At 35.4% G+C, this 15,152-nt stretch overlaps 1 protein-coding gene across 8 annotated transcripts in view; it reads left to right on the top strand.

Moving 5' to 3' along the window:
• PDE10A (phosphodiesterase 10A) overlaps positions 1-15,152 on the top strand; it is a 659,574-nt gene that overhangs the window by 609,859 nt on the left and 34,563 nt on the right. For all 8 annotated transcript variants that reach the window (XM_032162216.2, XM_032162223.2, XM_032162202.2 and 5 more), the window contains one exon: positions 2,279-2,451. In XM_032162216.2, coding sequence (XP_032018107.1) covers positions 2,279-2,451 — 173 coding nt within the window. The remainder of the gene's footprint in view (positions 1-2,278; positions 2,452-15,152) is intronic.

Genomic DNA, 15,152 nt, shown 5'->3' with positions numbered 1-15,152 from the left:
CCTCCAGTACTGAAAAGTAATGACTCTGAAGTAGTCAGTAGAATATATACATTCTTTAAAATAAATCTTGGCCGGGCACGGTGGCTCACGCTTGTAATCCCAGCACTTTGGGAGGCCGAGGCGGGCGGATCACGAGGTCAGGAGATCGAGACCATGGTGAAACCCCGTCTCTACTAAAAATACAAAAAAATTAGCCGGGCGTGGTGGCGGGCGCCTGTAGTCCCAGCTACTTGGAGAGGCTGAGGCAGGAGAATGGCGTGAACCCTGGAGGCGGAGCTTGCAGTGAGCCGAGATTGCGCCACTGCACTCCAGCCTGGGCGACAGAGCGAGACTCCGTCTCAAAAAAAAAAAAAAATAAATAAATCTTGATTTGTTTTGGGACAGTCGACACTTTTGGGACTCTGATAAAAACATGAGCTTACAGATGATATATTCAATGTGTAGAACTGCAGTGAGCTTATAACTCTTTTGTCCCCCTACAGAATTTATAGAGCCTAGGCTAAGGAGACCCTATTTTAGAGATATTTCTTTTTAAATGTCAACAGCAGACTAGAATATTTTATATACTATAATTTAACAGATTATGGTGATAATTACTGGTGATAAAGAGAGTAAAGCATACAAATACAAAGCATAAAATGGTATCAGCTGTGATTCCCTTCACATGACCTGCTGACAGCAGATGTGTGCATGAGCACCAGCCAGACATGCTGAAACATGCTTGTGAAGTGGGACATAGAGGTGACAGGCATTCAGTATTGATGCAGAGGCTACCTGCTTCACTTGAGTTATGGTCACATCAAAGGAAAGCAGATACCATAGCATGAATCAGTATTTCCTTCTTGTAACTTCCTACAACAAAATTGAAGAGAGTCGAGCTTGGATGATCATTGAGTTCAGCCACCAGCCCAAAGCTCGAGTCCCCTCCCGTTGTCCCCATCGGTCACTAACCAGCCTGTGCGCAAACGGCTCATCTCATAGCGTCTCATGTAAAATCCATGTGGGAACTCTGAACTAATATAAGTTTTATAATTTGAAAGTGAAGTCATGTGTTTGAAAGTGCTTTGTAAGCTGTAGAACTGTCTACAAATGTACGGCCTTACTACTATTATTGTCAGGAAAATAAATAACTAGACCTGAGTCCATTTGCTGCATTTATCATACAGTAATTCAAATACTTCTAAGACTTTAAGAGCAAATAATATGGAACTATTCTGATAATTGAAAACAAATGGTACATGTACAGTTTCATTTAAGAATATGAAGAAACAGCGTCTTAATGAGATGTCTAATTTTGTGAAGAAATGCACTTCAATCATTGTTTTTACTGTACTTTAACTCAATAAATGTATATTAAGAAAAGTGAAATTAATTGAAAATCAACTTAGAGTAGTACTATATTGACCAATAATGAAATAATATCAAAATAATTGATGAATCTGCAAATTGAATGCATCTTTAATTATCTCAAAACTTTTTAGTTTCAACAAAGGCTTTTTTTTCTCAATTACAAATAAAAACCTTAAAATTTTCACAGGAAGAAATTATTATAAAGTTTTTAAAAAGATTAATATGTGAAGGATATTCTGAGCGAAGAGAATCCAGATTACCAATGCTCTGGTCTTGTTGAGGGTAGTGATCTGCCATTTCCACCCCCCTTGAGAATCGAAGATGATCCTAGAATTGTCATAGCTTCAGTGATTTGTGTTGTAGGGAAAGGTACTCTTGCCCTTAGAGTTTTTAATGTGTTTGAATAAACATTTTATTGAGGTTGTAGGACATTTTCTTCTAGGATACAGAGAAATATATTACTATCTATTAAGCATGTTTTGATATGTTACAACCTGAAGTGTACAAGGATATAGATGCATTTTTAAGCCCGTTAAGGTTCTAGTATAATACAAAAATTACTGAAGTTTTTAATTAGCTTAAGAGGAAAAGACTTTGACTTAAATATTTTACATTTTCAAGTTTTTTTAACTATTAGAAATATCTAAGAACTAGATATATTTAAATCACTGGGGTTTTATGGTAGTAAATTATGTTATTATAGTTGCAATAGTTTATTTAAGTGGTAGCTTCATTGTTTCTGTAGCTTAAAGAGAAACCAAAACGCTATTTTCATCAGTCATTTCTAACTATTCTTTTGTTTCCCCAAAACCTTTCATTAGGGTGCCAAATGTCATTGACTGACTATATAGTTTCAAATAACTGAAAATGTCATAAGATTAGAGCTTGTGCTTGTTATTGGTGGTTTTTATTTGTATTTTTTCCGTAGTTGGAAGGGCACAATATCTTCTCCACTCTGAGCTCCAGTGAATATGAGCAGGTGCTTGAGATCATCCGCAAAGCCATCATTGCCACAGACCTTGCTTTATACTTTGGAAACAGGAAACAGTTGGAAGAGATGTACCAGACCGGATCGCTAAACCTTAATAATCAATCACATAGGTAAAAATAATTTTTAAAAGCTTAGAAGCCCAGAAAGTGTTATCTGGAATAAATTGATACTTAAGAAATGTAATGTGGGGTAAGCTTATATTTGAAAGAAGAAATGTAAAAAATTTACATGTTTTTCATTTTATGTACATCTTGTTTATATTTACTTTAGATGTTTTATTGTTTGACAAGATTGCTCACAATGTCTAGTGAGGTTAATTAAAATACAGATTGGAAGTTACACTAGTCACACAGGGATTGGCACCTTTCAAAGGAAAGGCTGGCACGATGTTTCTCCAGGAGGTCCCTTCTTGCATTGATCACCATTCAGGGTCTGGCCATTGGCCTCAGAAACTCAAGAGCAAATGCAAATGGATTCCATTTTCAGAATCCAGTCCTATTAAGCAAGCTAATGTGATTGGTGTAGAAACTGGACTCCCCTTTTATTGGTCTGTAATTGTATTAGGCAGTCACAAGGGTCAGAATATTGGCATCCCATGGGGTAGAAAGCCAAGTAACAATGAAAAGTTTATTTGGTGAACATGGAATTACAACAAGGAGGATTAGATAAATTAGATACCCTAATGGAATCAGCCTAAATTAGTCTGATGCCCTTTTGTTTTTGAGGATGGGTGTCTTGCCTAGTGGATTCAGAAGTAGGTCAGGTATGTTCATTATGAACCTCTTCACCCATCTGTATATTAGATCTAAGTTCATTGGCTAACCTGCCATCTCCCCTTGACAGTTTGTAGTGGTAACACTAGCTTTTATTTCTGTGGCTTTCCTGTTCCTGTTTGCATGTCTGACCAACTTCTGCTTAAGTGAGGACATCTTTATCCCTAGGCTGGTGAGCACTTACTTACTGCTTCTTTGCCAGTCTTGCTGAATTTGGATTTATACTTTTTGTTCAGGTGTTCTATATATCTCCTCTGTGATTCATTAAGTACTGATCCTACATTTTGTTCTTTGGGACAGACTGTTTTAAAGTTCTTAGAAACAATTCACTATTCTCTCAGGTACAACAAATACAAAATGTTGGTTTTACAGATGACTATAGATATCTAATAAAGTTTCCCTCTTCAAGAATAAATACCATTTGTGCAATGATATTGATGCCTTTGGATAAGCAGCAGTTATTTGTGATTCAACTTACCTTCAAACTGGACAGATCCAGATTTTGTAGAGCTTGAAACTGATACAATTTAGGGAATACCTTATTTAAGAAAAACAATACAAAGATATCTTGTTTTTACACATGACAGTCTGAGGACATTGCAGGGCCTCTTCTGGGACCATACAGAGGGATGGTGTCAGGGAAGATCCCCTAAACATCAATTAGGGTGTTCTAGCATGTCTTTCTTTTCCTTCAGCCCAAATGAGAAGTGTGGTCTGCAGTCTTTATGTCTCCAACAGGTTGTGTGTAGTCCTTGTTCCAAGACATGTGGAAACAGGTGTTTGTTCAGTATTTTTTTATGGCACTCAGAACATCAGGGAAATAGAGCCTTCATGAAATATCCCTTGGTTTCCTGAAACCCATGCACTTTCTTTTTTTTCTTTTGGGGTTGTAAATAAGAATCATGTAACTAGTATCCAGTTTCTTGAATATAATCTTTTCAGCAGAATGATTACAATGATTATTATAATATAGGAAATGTAAACATTTACTTGAAAATAACAACACTTTTGGTACCCATGTACGTATGTGTTAGTGGTGCATGTTTAATTTTTGACATATAACTTGAAAAGCAATTAAAACAAATATGCATTGAAACATGCATTGAAAGACAATGCATGTTCGTTTTAATAATTCAAATAATGTAGAGGTATAAAAAAGAGTAATACTCTATTTTTCTGCATTCCAGTATCAACTGTTTCATGTAATGTCATCTTATGCATTTTTCTGTGATTTTTCAAAGGTAGAGGTGTGTGTGTGCATGTGTGCATAACACACACATGTTCAAGCATAACTCAGATGTATTGTAAAAGAAATTTCATAATAAAGCAAGTAACACAAACTTTTTGGTTTCCCGGTGCATATAAAAGTTGTATTTACACCATATAGTCTACTAGGTATGCAATAACATTATACCTAAAAAATGCATACCTTAATTTAAAAATGCTTTATTGCTTAAAAATGCTAATGATCGTCTAAGACTTCAGCAAATCATCATCTTTTTACTGGTGGAGGGTCTTGCGTCAGTACTGGTGGCTTCTGACCAGGGTGGTGGTTGCAAATCGTAGGACGGTAGGGATGCATGTGGCAGTTTGTTTTCTTCTCCTTCTTTTTTAAAGATGGGGTCTTGTTCAGCCTGTCAACGTGCAGTGGCATCATCATAGCTCACTGCAGCCTCAAACTTCTGGGTGCCAGGGATCCTCCTGCCTCAGCCTCCTGAGTAGCTGGGACTACAGGCACACACCACCGTGTCCAGCTAATTTTTTTTCATTTCTTATTTCAGAGATAGGGTATTGCTGTGTTGCCCAGGCTGGTCTCAAACTCCTGGCCTCAAGCAGTCCTCCCACCTCAGCCTCCCGAGTAACTGGGATTACCGGCAAGAGCCACTGTGCCCAGCCTGAATGTGGCAATTTCTTAAAATATGAAGAGTGAAGTTTGTCACATCAGTGGACTCTTCCTTTCACAGAAAATTTATCTGCAGCTTATGACGCTGTTTGATAGCATTTCACCTGCAGTAGAACTTCCTTCAACATTAGACTCAGTCCTCTCAAACCTTGCCGCTGCTTTCTCAACCAAGTTTATGGAATATTCTAAACCCTTTGCTGACATTTCAACCATGTTCACAGCATCTTCACCAGAAGTAGATTTCATCTCAAGAAACTTTCTTGGCTCATCCATAAGAAGCACCTCATCTGTTCAAGTTTGATGATGATTGCATCAGTCATCATTTTCAGGTTCCACTAGTTTCTACCACATCTGCAGTGTCTTCCTCCACTGAAGTCTTGAAGCTTTGACTACCTCCTATGAATCATCAGTGTTCTCAATGGCATCTAGAATGGTGAATCTTTTCCAAAAGGTTTTCAATTCACCTTTCCCACATTCATTGGAGGAATCACTGTCTGTAACAGCTATATTCTTACAAGACATATTTCTTAGATAATAAGACTTGAAGGACAAAATTACACTTTGATCCATTAGCTACAGAATAGATGTTATGTGAAGAGGCTTGAAAACACATTAATCTTGTGCATGTCCGTCAGAGCTCTTGAGTGACTTGGTTCATTGTCAATGAGCAGTAACATTTTGAAAGGAACCTTTCTTTCTGAGCAGTAAGTTTTGATGGTAGGCTTAAAATGTTCAGTATATCATGCTCTAAACAAATGTGCTGTCATTGAGGCTTTGTTGTTCCATTTATAGAGCACAGACAGAATCGACTTAGCATAATTCTTAAGGGCCCTAGAATTTTTGAAATGGTAAATGATCATTGGCTTTACCCTGATGTCACCAGCTACATTAGCCCCTGACAGGAGTCAGCTCATCCTTTGAAGCTTTGGAGCTAGACGTTGACTTCTCCTCTCTAGATATCAAAGTCCTAGATGTCTCTAATAGATGTTTTGTCTATACTGAAAATCTGTTACTTAGTTCAGCCACCTTCAGCCGTTATCTTAGTTAGATCTTCTGAATAACCTGCAACTTTTACATCAGCACTTGCTGCTTCACCTTGCACTTTTTACCTTGCTTTAAACCTCTCAAACCAATCTCTGCTACTTTCAAACTTTCCTTCTGCAACCTTTTCACATCTCTCAGGCATCACAGAATTGGAGAGAGTTAAGGCCTTGCTCTGGATTAGCTTTTGGCTTAAGGGAATGTTGTGGCTGGTTTGATCTTCTATCCAGATTACTAAAACTTTCTTCATATCATCAAGAACACTTAAGTGCTCATGTGTTCACTGGAGTAGCACTTTTAATTTCCTTGAAGAATTTTTTATTTGCATTCACAACCTGGCTGTTTGGCCCAAGAGCCCTTGCTTTCAGCCTATCTCAGCTTTAGATGTGCCTTCCTAAGTTTAGTCACTTCTAGCTTTTGATCTAAAGTGAGAGACATATGACTTTTTTTCACTTGAACAGTTAGAGGTCATTGTAGAGTTACTAATTGGCCTAATTTTAATATTATTGCTTTTAGGGAACAAGGATGTTCAAGGACAGGGAGGGAGATGGGGGAACAGCCAGTTGGTGGAGCAGTCTGAATACACACAACATTTATCAATTCAGTTCACCATCATATATGGGTGTGATTCGTGGCACCCACAAATAGTTAGAATGGTAACATCAAAGATCACTGATCATAGATGACCATGACTGATACAATAAAATCATGAGAATATTTGAAATATTTTGAAAATTAGCAAAATGTAACACAGAGAATCAAAGTAAGCACTTGCTGTTGGAAAAATGGTGCCGATATTGCTGTACACAGGTTGCCACAAAACTTCAGTTTGTAAAAAGAAAAAACCAAAAACATGGTATTTATGAAGCACAATCAGGCAAAATGCAATAAAACAATGTATGCCTGGAACATATATTGCCGTCAATTTATACATATATTACACTCTCAGAAAAGGCTATAGAAATTCACACTCCTTCTAACATAAAGGGGAAAACCCCTTCTCAGTAAATACGCCATTCTCTGACCACTCACTGTATTAAAGATTTTTTTCTGTTTGTTTATTACTTACTATTCTTACTTCTGTGTATTTATTCATAAATTTTGCTTATATTTTGTTGAATTGTTTACTTTTTTATATACCAGCTTTTATTCTATATTTTTGTTAAGGATATTAAAATTTTCTGTTATGTATTACAGATATTTCTTTACGTTAGATTTTCAAAAAACTTATTCAGATTTTCTTTTGAAAACAGATTTAGTTTCAGGAGGACAAATTTTTTATCTTTTAAAGAAATCAAGTCTCATAGTAACAAATAATAAAGTTTTCTTTATGTATTTTTATAGATTTAATTTTTATATTTAGATTTTTTTTTTTTTTTTTTTTTTTTTTTTTTTTTTTTTTTTTTTTTTTTTTTTTTTGAGGCGGAGTCTCGCTCTGCCGCCCAGGCTGGAGTGCAGTGGCGCGATCTCGGCTCACTGCAAGCTCCACCTCCTGGGTTCACGCCATTCTCCTGCCTCAGCCTCTCTGAGTAGCTGGGACTACAGGCGCCCGCCACCACGCCCGGCTGATTTTTTTTTTATATTTTTAGTAGAGACAGGGTTTCACCGTGGTCTCGATCTCCTGACCTCGTGATCCGCCCGCCTCGGCCTCCCAAAGTGCTGGGATTACAAGCGTGAGCCACCGCGCCCAGCCTATATTTAGATTTTAATTCTTCTAGAGTTATATTTTTATGAACATAACTTTATTTCTGATGGAATGAATTGATACCATTAACGAATAATCAGTTTTTTCCTGAATTGAATTTATTACATTTTCTCATAAACTTGGATAATTCTTTAGACCCTGTAAACTATTTATTACTAATTATCCAATCCTCAATTACAGTAATACGGCTTTGATTATATAAATATGTTGAAATGTATCATACATACCTGCTCAAATAATCTTCACTTTCAATTCATGAAAATTGTCACTTCCTAAAAAATGTCTTCAGAAAAATTTCAAACTTACATTAAAGTAGAAATAATCAAATGTACAGTCATACCTAGATTCAAGAATTGTCAACAGTTTACCATGTTTTCTTTGCTTCTTTCTGGGGAATGAGGACTGTGCCATTTCAACGTAAATTATAGACCTTATGACCCTTTGCTTCCTTCAACATTAATATTTAAAAATAAAAAGAACATTCTCCTTCAGACTTTTTCAGTTAAAAATATCTACATTGACATTTTAATTGCAGTTTTATGACTTTTATTGACTCACTTTAAAATGAAAGCGTGTTGTCTCTTCTAAGAACATGGCATGACTGTAGTCATGAATAAAATTGTACAGTTTACATCCTTCCTATAGCTTTCTTGATAAAATTATATGGATTATTTTACAGATTTCTTCACTTGTGAATGTTATTTTTCTGATTCCTAACCGGAAATACAGTTTCCAATATATTTAAAATTATGAATTACATAGATATGTCATTTTTGCTTCATATGTTTTGAAACTGTTATTTGGTGCTTACACATTTAGATTTATTATGTCTTCTCAGTAATTTACCCTCTCATCATTATGAAATAAGTTCTTTTTTTCTGCTGATAGTTCTTAAAATTTTCTGTGTCTAAATTAGCCACACAAGCTTTCTCATGTTTACTGTTGACATATCATATTCTTTTATAATTCTTTACCGTCTTAACATCTGTGTCTTTGCATTGAAAGTGTGTCTTATTAACAGCAATAGTTGAGACTTGCAATCACTGCTTTTTAATGTACTGTTTAGTCTATTTGCATTTATAAGTTGTCTAATTATCCATTTTCTATTTTGAGCTATTTGTGTTGGGGGAGTGACATTTCATTCTATATTTTCTTTTGGTTTTTCTTGTTATACCCTTTTTAAATTTTCAAGTGGTTATTCCTGAGTTTACAGTATGCATTTTTATCAGTCCGCTTTGAATTAATATTATTTCCATTTTATTCAATGTGAAAAACTTAAAAATAATTCAATTTATACCTCTTTTTGTCTTTTCTGCTGTAGTTAGACATGTAGCTATTATTGCTACATATGTTATACACCCCACATAGGTTGCTAATATTTAAAATTAAATAATGAATCAATTATTAAAGAATTTAAGAAATATGGGCTGGGCGTGGTGGCTCACACCTTTAATCCCAGCACTTTGGGATGCCAAGCCAGGCTGATCACTTGAGGCCGGGAGTTCGAGACCAGCCTAGCCAACATGGGGAAACCCCATCTGTAGTAAAAATACAAAAATCAGCCAGGTGTGGTGGTGCGTGCCTGTAATCTCAGCTACTCGGGAGGCTGAGGCAGGAAAATCACTTGAACCCAGGAGGTAGAGGTAGCAGTGAGCCAAGATCATGCCACTGCACTCCAGTCTGGGCAACAGAACAAGACTTCATCTCAAAAAAACAAGAAAAGAATTTAGGAAAAATAGCTTTTTATATTTTTCACATGTATACCATTTCCTCTGTTTTTAATTCATTAATGTAGATCCAAATCTCCAACTTCTATAATTTCATTTGAGCCCAAATAACCTCCTTTAACATCCCTCAGTGTGTTGACAGCAGATCCTTTGAGGTATTTTTTTTTTTAAATCTGAGAATGGCTTTATTGTGGCTTCACTTTTTAAAGATATTTTCACTGGACTTAGAGTTCTTAGTAGACAGATTATTTTTTCAGCATTTCATAAAAGTCAGTAAATGGTCTTCTGGCCTCTGTCTTTTTTTTTTTCCTCCTGAGGAGAAGTCAGCAGTTGTTGTTCTCCTCTGGATACTGTGATCTTTTCCCCCGACCGCCTTTACAGTCATTCTTCTTGGTGTCTTCTGAGGTTTCTGGGTCTGTGGGCTGCTGATTTCAGTGTAGTTTGGAGAAGTTTCAAACATTAACATTTCTTCAGATGTTTTTTCTGCCCCATTATGTCTCTTTTCTTCTGAGACTCTGACACTTCTGTTAGACCCCTTTATACTGTGTTACAGGTTATTAAGGCTCTGTATGGTTTTTCACTGTTAATGGTTTGTGTATTTTGTTGTGATCTGTCTAATCTCACTGTTTTTTTTCCTAATATTCTGTTCAATCTGTAGTTAACCTCATGTAGTGATTTTTTAAAAATACATACAGATGCACACACACACACACACACATATATATGTGTGTGTGTATAGATATATATATATATAAGTAATATTTTCAAGTTCTGGGATTTCCTTTTGGTTCATTTTTAGAGCTGCTATGTTTCTCCTGAAATTCCCCATCTCTTCACCTATCTTTTCTAAATATATATTTTCCTGAAGATTCTTTAGCATATCTGTACATTATTTAGAAATTGTTGTCTGAATTTTCACTCTCTGGGTTTTCTGTGAGTTTTGTCTTGTTGACTGATTTTACTCTAGACCATGTAATACATTTTTCAGTTTCTTTACATGGCTAGTAATTTTTTTATATTCGTATACTACATTATGGGCAACAAGCTCCGTTATCTTTCTGGATGCTGTTGTCTTTCTCTGAAGGTAATTAGCTTTTATCCTAGTGGCCAGTTGCATTTCTCATGAATCATCCTAAATATATGAGTATGTTCCTTTAAGCTTTAGTTGGGTGGTTCCATTTCTGTTTTGGCCTTGGTGTCCTCTGTCAACGATTCGTATGAATTCAAATTTGGGGACTTCCACTTCTGTGGTTCTCTCTGCTTTCTAGAATTTCTCTCCTCAACTTGTGTGTGCTCTGACATCCCCGGACTCTCCCTTCTCAGTGGGCCCTGACTTTCTTTTGGGCTGTATTTATGACATGCTCTTAGGAGAAGAGCTGTGTAAATAAGGATCTCACCTAACGTGGTCTTGCCTTTCAACATTTAAATCTCCCACTTAGCCAGTTTTTAGGTACTAGACAGCATCTTCAAGATTTGTTTTTAGTTCTATCTAGAATTTATTATTATTATTCTATTATTACCAGAATCTTAAAACTTTGTTTAGTATCTAGCCATTTCATTATATACTCTTTATCAGCTGAAAAGTTTTATTTTAGTCTCTTGGCTTTTTAAGGTATATAGTAATGTCATCTACAAATGAATAAAATTTGTTCTACTTTTCTGATGTTTGTGTGTATTTTGCTTTCTGATCTGACTGCATTGCTAGAATTTACAACACAATATTAGATTATTGTGAAGAAAGCAAGCACATCTAATATGTGCATGACTTTAATAGACATGAGTTTAGAGTTTTAATTTTTAAGGTAGTATTTGATATATCTTGATAAATCATGTTTATCGTGTATAAGGTTTATCCGTATCCATGTTCCATGGATAGAAGGTTTTTCTCTAATTTCTTAGTGTTACTGATTTCTTATTTGATGAATAGGTTTTTAAATTTTCTAATTTTGTGCCACTGTACTTTTCCATGGAATTAGTTCTTTAATAGGCTGAGGAAATAAAATTTTCTTTTTTAGCATATTTGCATGTAATCTCTTAATTTTGACATATAGTTGTCTTTTTTATACATTATAATTTGCTATAAACTATTGATCTTTCTTTCTGATCTGGAAGACTTTAAATAACTAGTGTTAACCATTCTGGGAAGGTTCATTTAACCGTTTTGGGAATTACTTATTTGTGAAACTATCCAGTCACCTTTTAAATTTTAATTCAGTTCACTTTTTTGAGACCGGGTTTTGCTCTGTCCCCCAGGCTGGAGTACAGTGGCACAACCACAGCTCACTGCAGGCTTGAGCTCCCAGTTCAAGTGGTCCTCCTACCTCAGTCTTTGAAGTAGCTGAATAGCTGAGACCATGGGCAAACACCATCATGCCTGGCTACATTTTTTGTTATTATTTGTTGAGATAATTTATTGAGACAGAGTCTTGCTGTGTTGCCAGTGCTGGTCTTGAACTCCGGGGCTCAAATGGTCCTCCCACCCCAGCCTCCCGAAGTGCTGGGATTACAGGTATGAGCCATCGTGTCCAGCCTGTCACCTTTTTAAATGAAAAATCTTTAACAAACTTTCAGTGTCTTTATGGTTGGGGGATTTGTTTTGTTTTTGCCACTTTATTCCATCTCTTGGTCAGTGTATTATGCTACAAAATTATCTTTTGCCTTGAGATTTAAAACTTCATAAAAAATATATGCACAGATTATTTTCACTTAAAATTTGATATTACTAAATTTGTATTTATATCTAATTTTCAGTGTTTTATATTTTTATTTCTTCCTTTCTTATATAATCCAACTTGCCTGGGAATTTTTAATTACTCCTTTTTAATAAAACTAACTTTTATAAATTTTTTCATTTATTTGTTGTCTGTTCTTTCATTAATTTTAACTTTTATCTTTGTGCTTTCATTATACTTCTGGATTTTTTTCTTGTTTCTCTGATTGAATTTTAATGAAATAATCAGATTATATGTATTATAATCTGGGTGTTGACTGAACTATACCTTGCAAGTTTTGATGAAGTACTTTTCCTTAGTTTTTAGATTATTTATTTCTGCTTTTGTTTCCTTGTTGATGTAGAGGTTATTTCAAAGTAATTTTCTAATTTCTAAATACTTTGGATGTTTGCTTGTTTTTTATTTTTTATTTTGTTCCTAGAGACTTCTTTGGATTGTTGTAAAAAGAATATAGCTATTAAGTTAAAATTTTATAGTTGATCAATATTTTCTTCCTGGCCAAGACAGAAAAGATGATTGTTAAAGCAACTTTATTTAGGTATAATTACACTAATTTTAAGTTTTGGCAAATGCAGCTACTACCAGAGTCACAGTAAAGGTATAAAAAAAGTCTGCCACCACTTTACCTTTTTCCAATCAAATTTCCCTACCCCAGGCATAGAAATCAATGTGTTCTTTCTTTATAGATTATATGTGTGTCTTAGTCCCTTCAGGCTATTATAACGAAATACCATAGACTGGGTGGCTTATAAATGGTTACTTCCCACATTTCTGGGGTGTGAGTATTCCAGAATCAAGCTACCGGCAGTTTGAGTGTCTCAATTTGAGTGAGGGCCTGTTTTCCGGTTCCTAGAGAGCCATCTTCTAGCTGCCACCTCACTTGATGGAAGAAGGGAGGGAGCTCTCTGAGGTTTCTGTTATGTGGGAACTAATCCCATTCATGTGGGCTCTACCCTCTTGACATAATCACCTTCCAAAAGTCCCACCTCCAAATACTAACATATTGGGCATTAGGATTTAACATATTAATTTTAGGGGAAAGAAACATTCAATCTGTAGAAACTTGTATTATCTAGAGTTACAAATATGTAGAATAACAGTAAGTGCTTTTCTGTTTCTGATTGCTCCTTCCTCTCTTCTTTCCCGATATTGTTTTCACTATTCTGGGTCTCTAGCAATTCCATGTGAATGACCTTGTCAGTTTCTACAGAAAAGCTAGCTAGGATTCTGATGCAGAAAATGTTGAATCTGTAAATCAATTTTGGAAGTATTGCCATCTTAACAATATTAAGTCTGTGAATATGAGATGCTTTTCAATTTAATTACTTGTTCTTTAATTTTTTTCAACAATGTTTTCTAGTTTTCAAGCCCACATTTTGTACTTCTGTTGTTAAATTTATTACTAAGGATTTTATTGTTTTGATAATATTGTAAATGGAATTTTGTTAATTTTATTTTCACATTGTTTATTGTTAGTATGTAGAAATAATTGATTTTTGTACTACCGATCTTACATCTTGACACCTTAACTCATTTCTTCTAATAATTTTTTGGTGCATTGCTTAGGTTCCTCTATATGCACACAAGGTCATGTCATCTTCAAATAGAGATAGTTTTACAAACAATTGTATTCGGAATCTGTCATTTCTTTCTTTCTTTTCTTTTATGGTTTTTTTTTTCTTTTTTTTTGAGACAGAGTCTCACTCAGTCACCCAGGCCTGGAGTGCAGTGGCGCAATCTCAGCTCACTGCACCCCCCTTCCCCCGGGTTCAAGCAATTCTCCTGCCCCAGCCTCCTGAGTAGCTGGGATTACAGGCACCTGCCACCAGGCCTGGCTAATTTTTGTATTTTTAGTAGAGACAGGGTTTCACCATCTTGACCAGGCTGGTCTTGAACTCCTGACCTCATGGTTTATCTGCCTCAGCCTCCCAAAGTGCTGGGATTACAGGCGTGAGTCATGGCGCCTAGCCCATTTCTTTCTTTTTATTTAATCATTGGTTTGGCTTATGCTGAATATCAGTGACAAGAGAAGACATCCTTTTCTTGTTTCTGATTTCAGGGGGAAAGCATCTAGTCTTTCACCATTAAATATGATATTAGATATAGGTATTTTATAGATGAACTTTATCAGGTTGAGGAAGTTTCCTTCTAGTTCTGGTTGGTTGAGTGTTTATTTTTTTTATTGTGAATGGCTGTTGGATTTTGTCATATGCTTTATCTGTGTCTATTGAGATTATCAAGCAGTTTTTGTTATTTATTCTGTTAGTCAGGTGCATTAGATTAATTGATATTTAGGTATTAAACCAACCTTGCATTCCTATGATAGATTTCAGGTAATAATGGTGTATAGTTGTTCTATATATTGCTGGATTTGGCTTGATAGTATTTTGTTGAGAACGTTAGTGCCTGTATTCATAAATTATACTGGTCTGTACTTTTCTTTTTTGTGGTATTTGTCTTATTTTGGTGTCAGGGTAACACTGGCCTCATGAAATTAGCTGGGAAGTATTCCCTCCTCTACTATTTCTTGGAAGAGTTTATGAAGAATTTCTATTAATTCATCTTCAAATGTTTGATAGAATTTACCAGTGAAGTCATGTGGGTATAGATGTTTCTTTGTGGTTATTATTTTTCCCTTTGACTACTAATTCAGTCTTTTTACTTGTTATAGGTCTATTCACATTGACTATTTCTTCTTATGTCATATTTAGTCACTCGTGTCTTTCTAGAAATTTGTCCGTTTTCAACTAAGTTGTCTACTTGATTAGCATACAGTTGTTCATTGTAGTTATTTATGATCCTTTTTATTTCTGTAAGATCGGTAGTAAAGTTCCCTTTTTCATTTCTGTTCCTTATTAAGTTGAATGGTCTTTCTTTTTCTCCCTCTCCCTCTCTGTCTTTTCTTGGTCAGTCTAGCTTAAAAGTTTATC

This window comes from Hylobates moloch, unplaced genomic scaffold (assembly GCF_009828535.3).
Source record: "Hylobates moloch isolate HMO894 unplaced genomic scaffold, HMol_V3 SCAFFOLD_2, whole genome shotgun sequence".
In the NCBI taxonomy this organism is placed as follows: Eukaryota; Metazoa; Chordata; class Mammalia; order Primates; family Hylobatidae; genus Hylobates; species Hylobates moloch.
The sequence above is the reverse complement of the archived record's forward strand: the minus strand, read 5'-3'. Positions and strand labels throughout refer to the sequence as shown.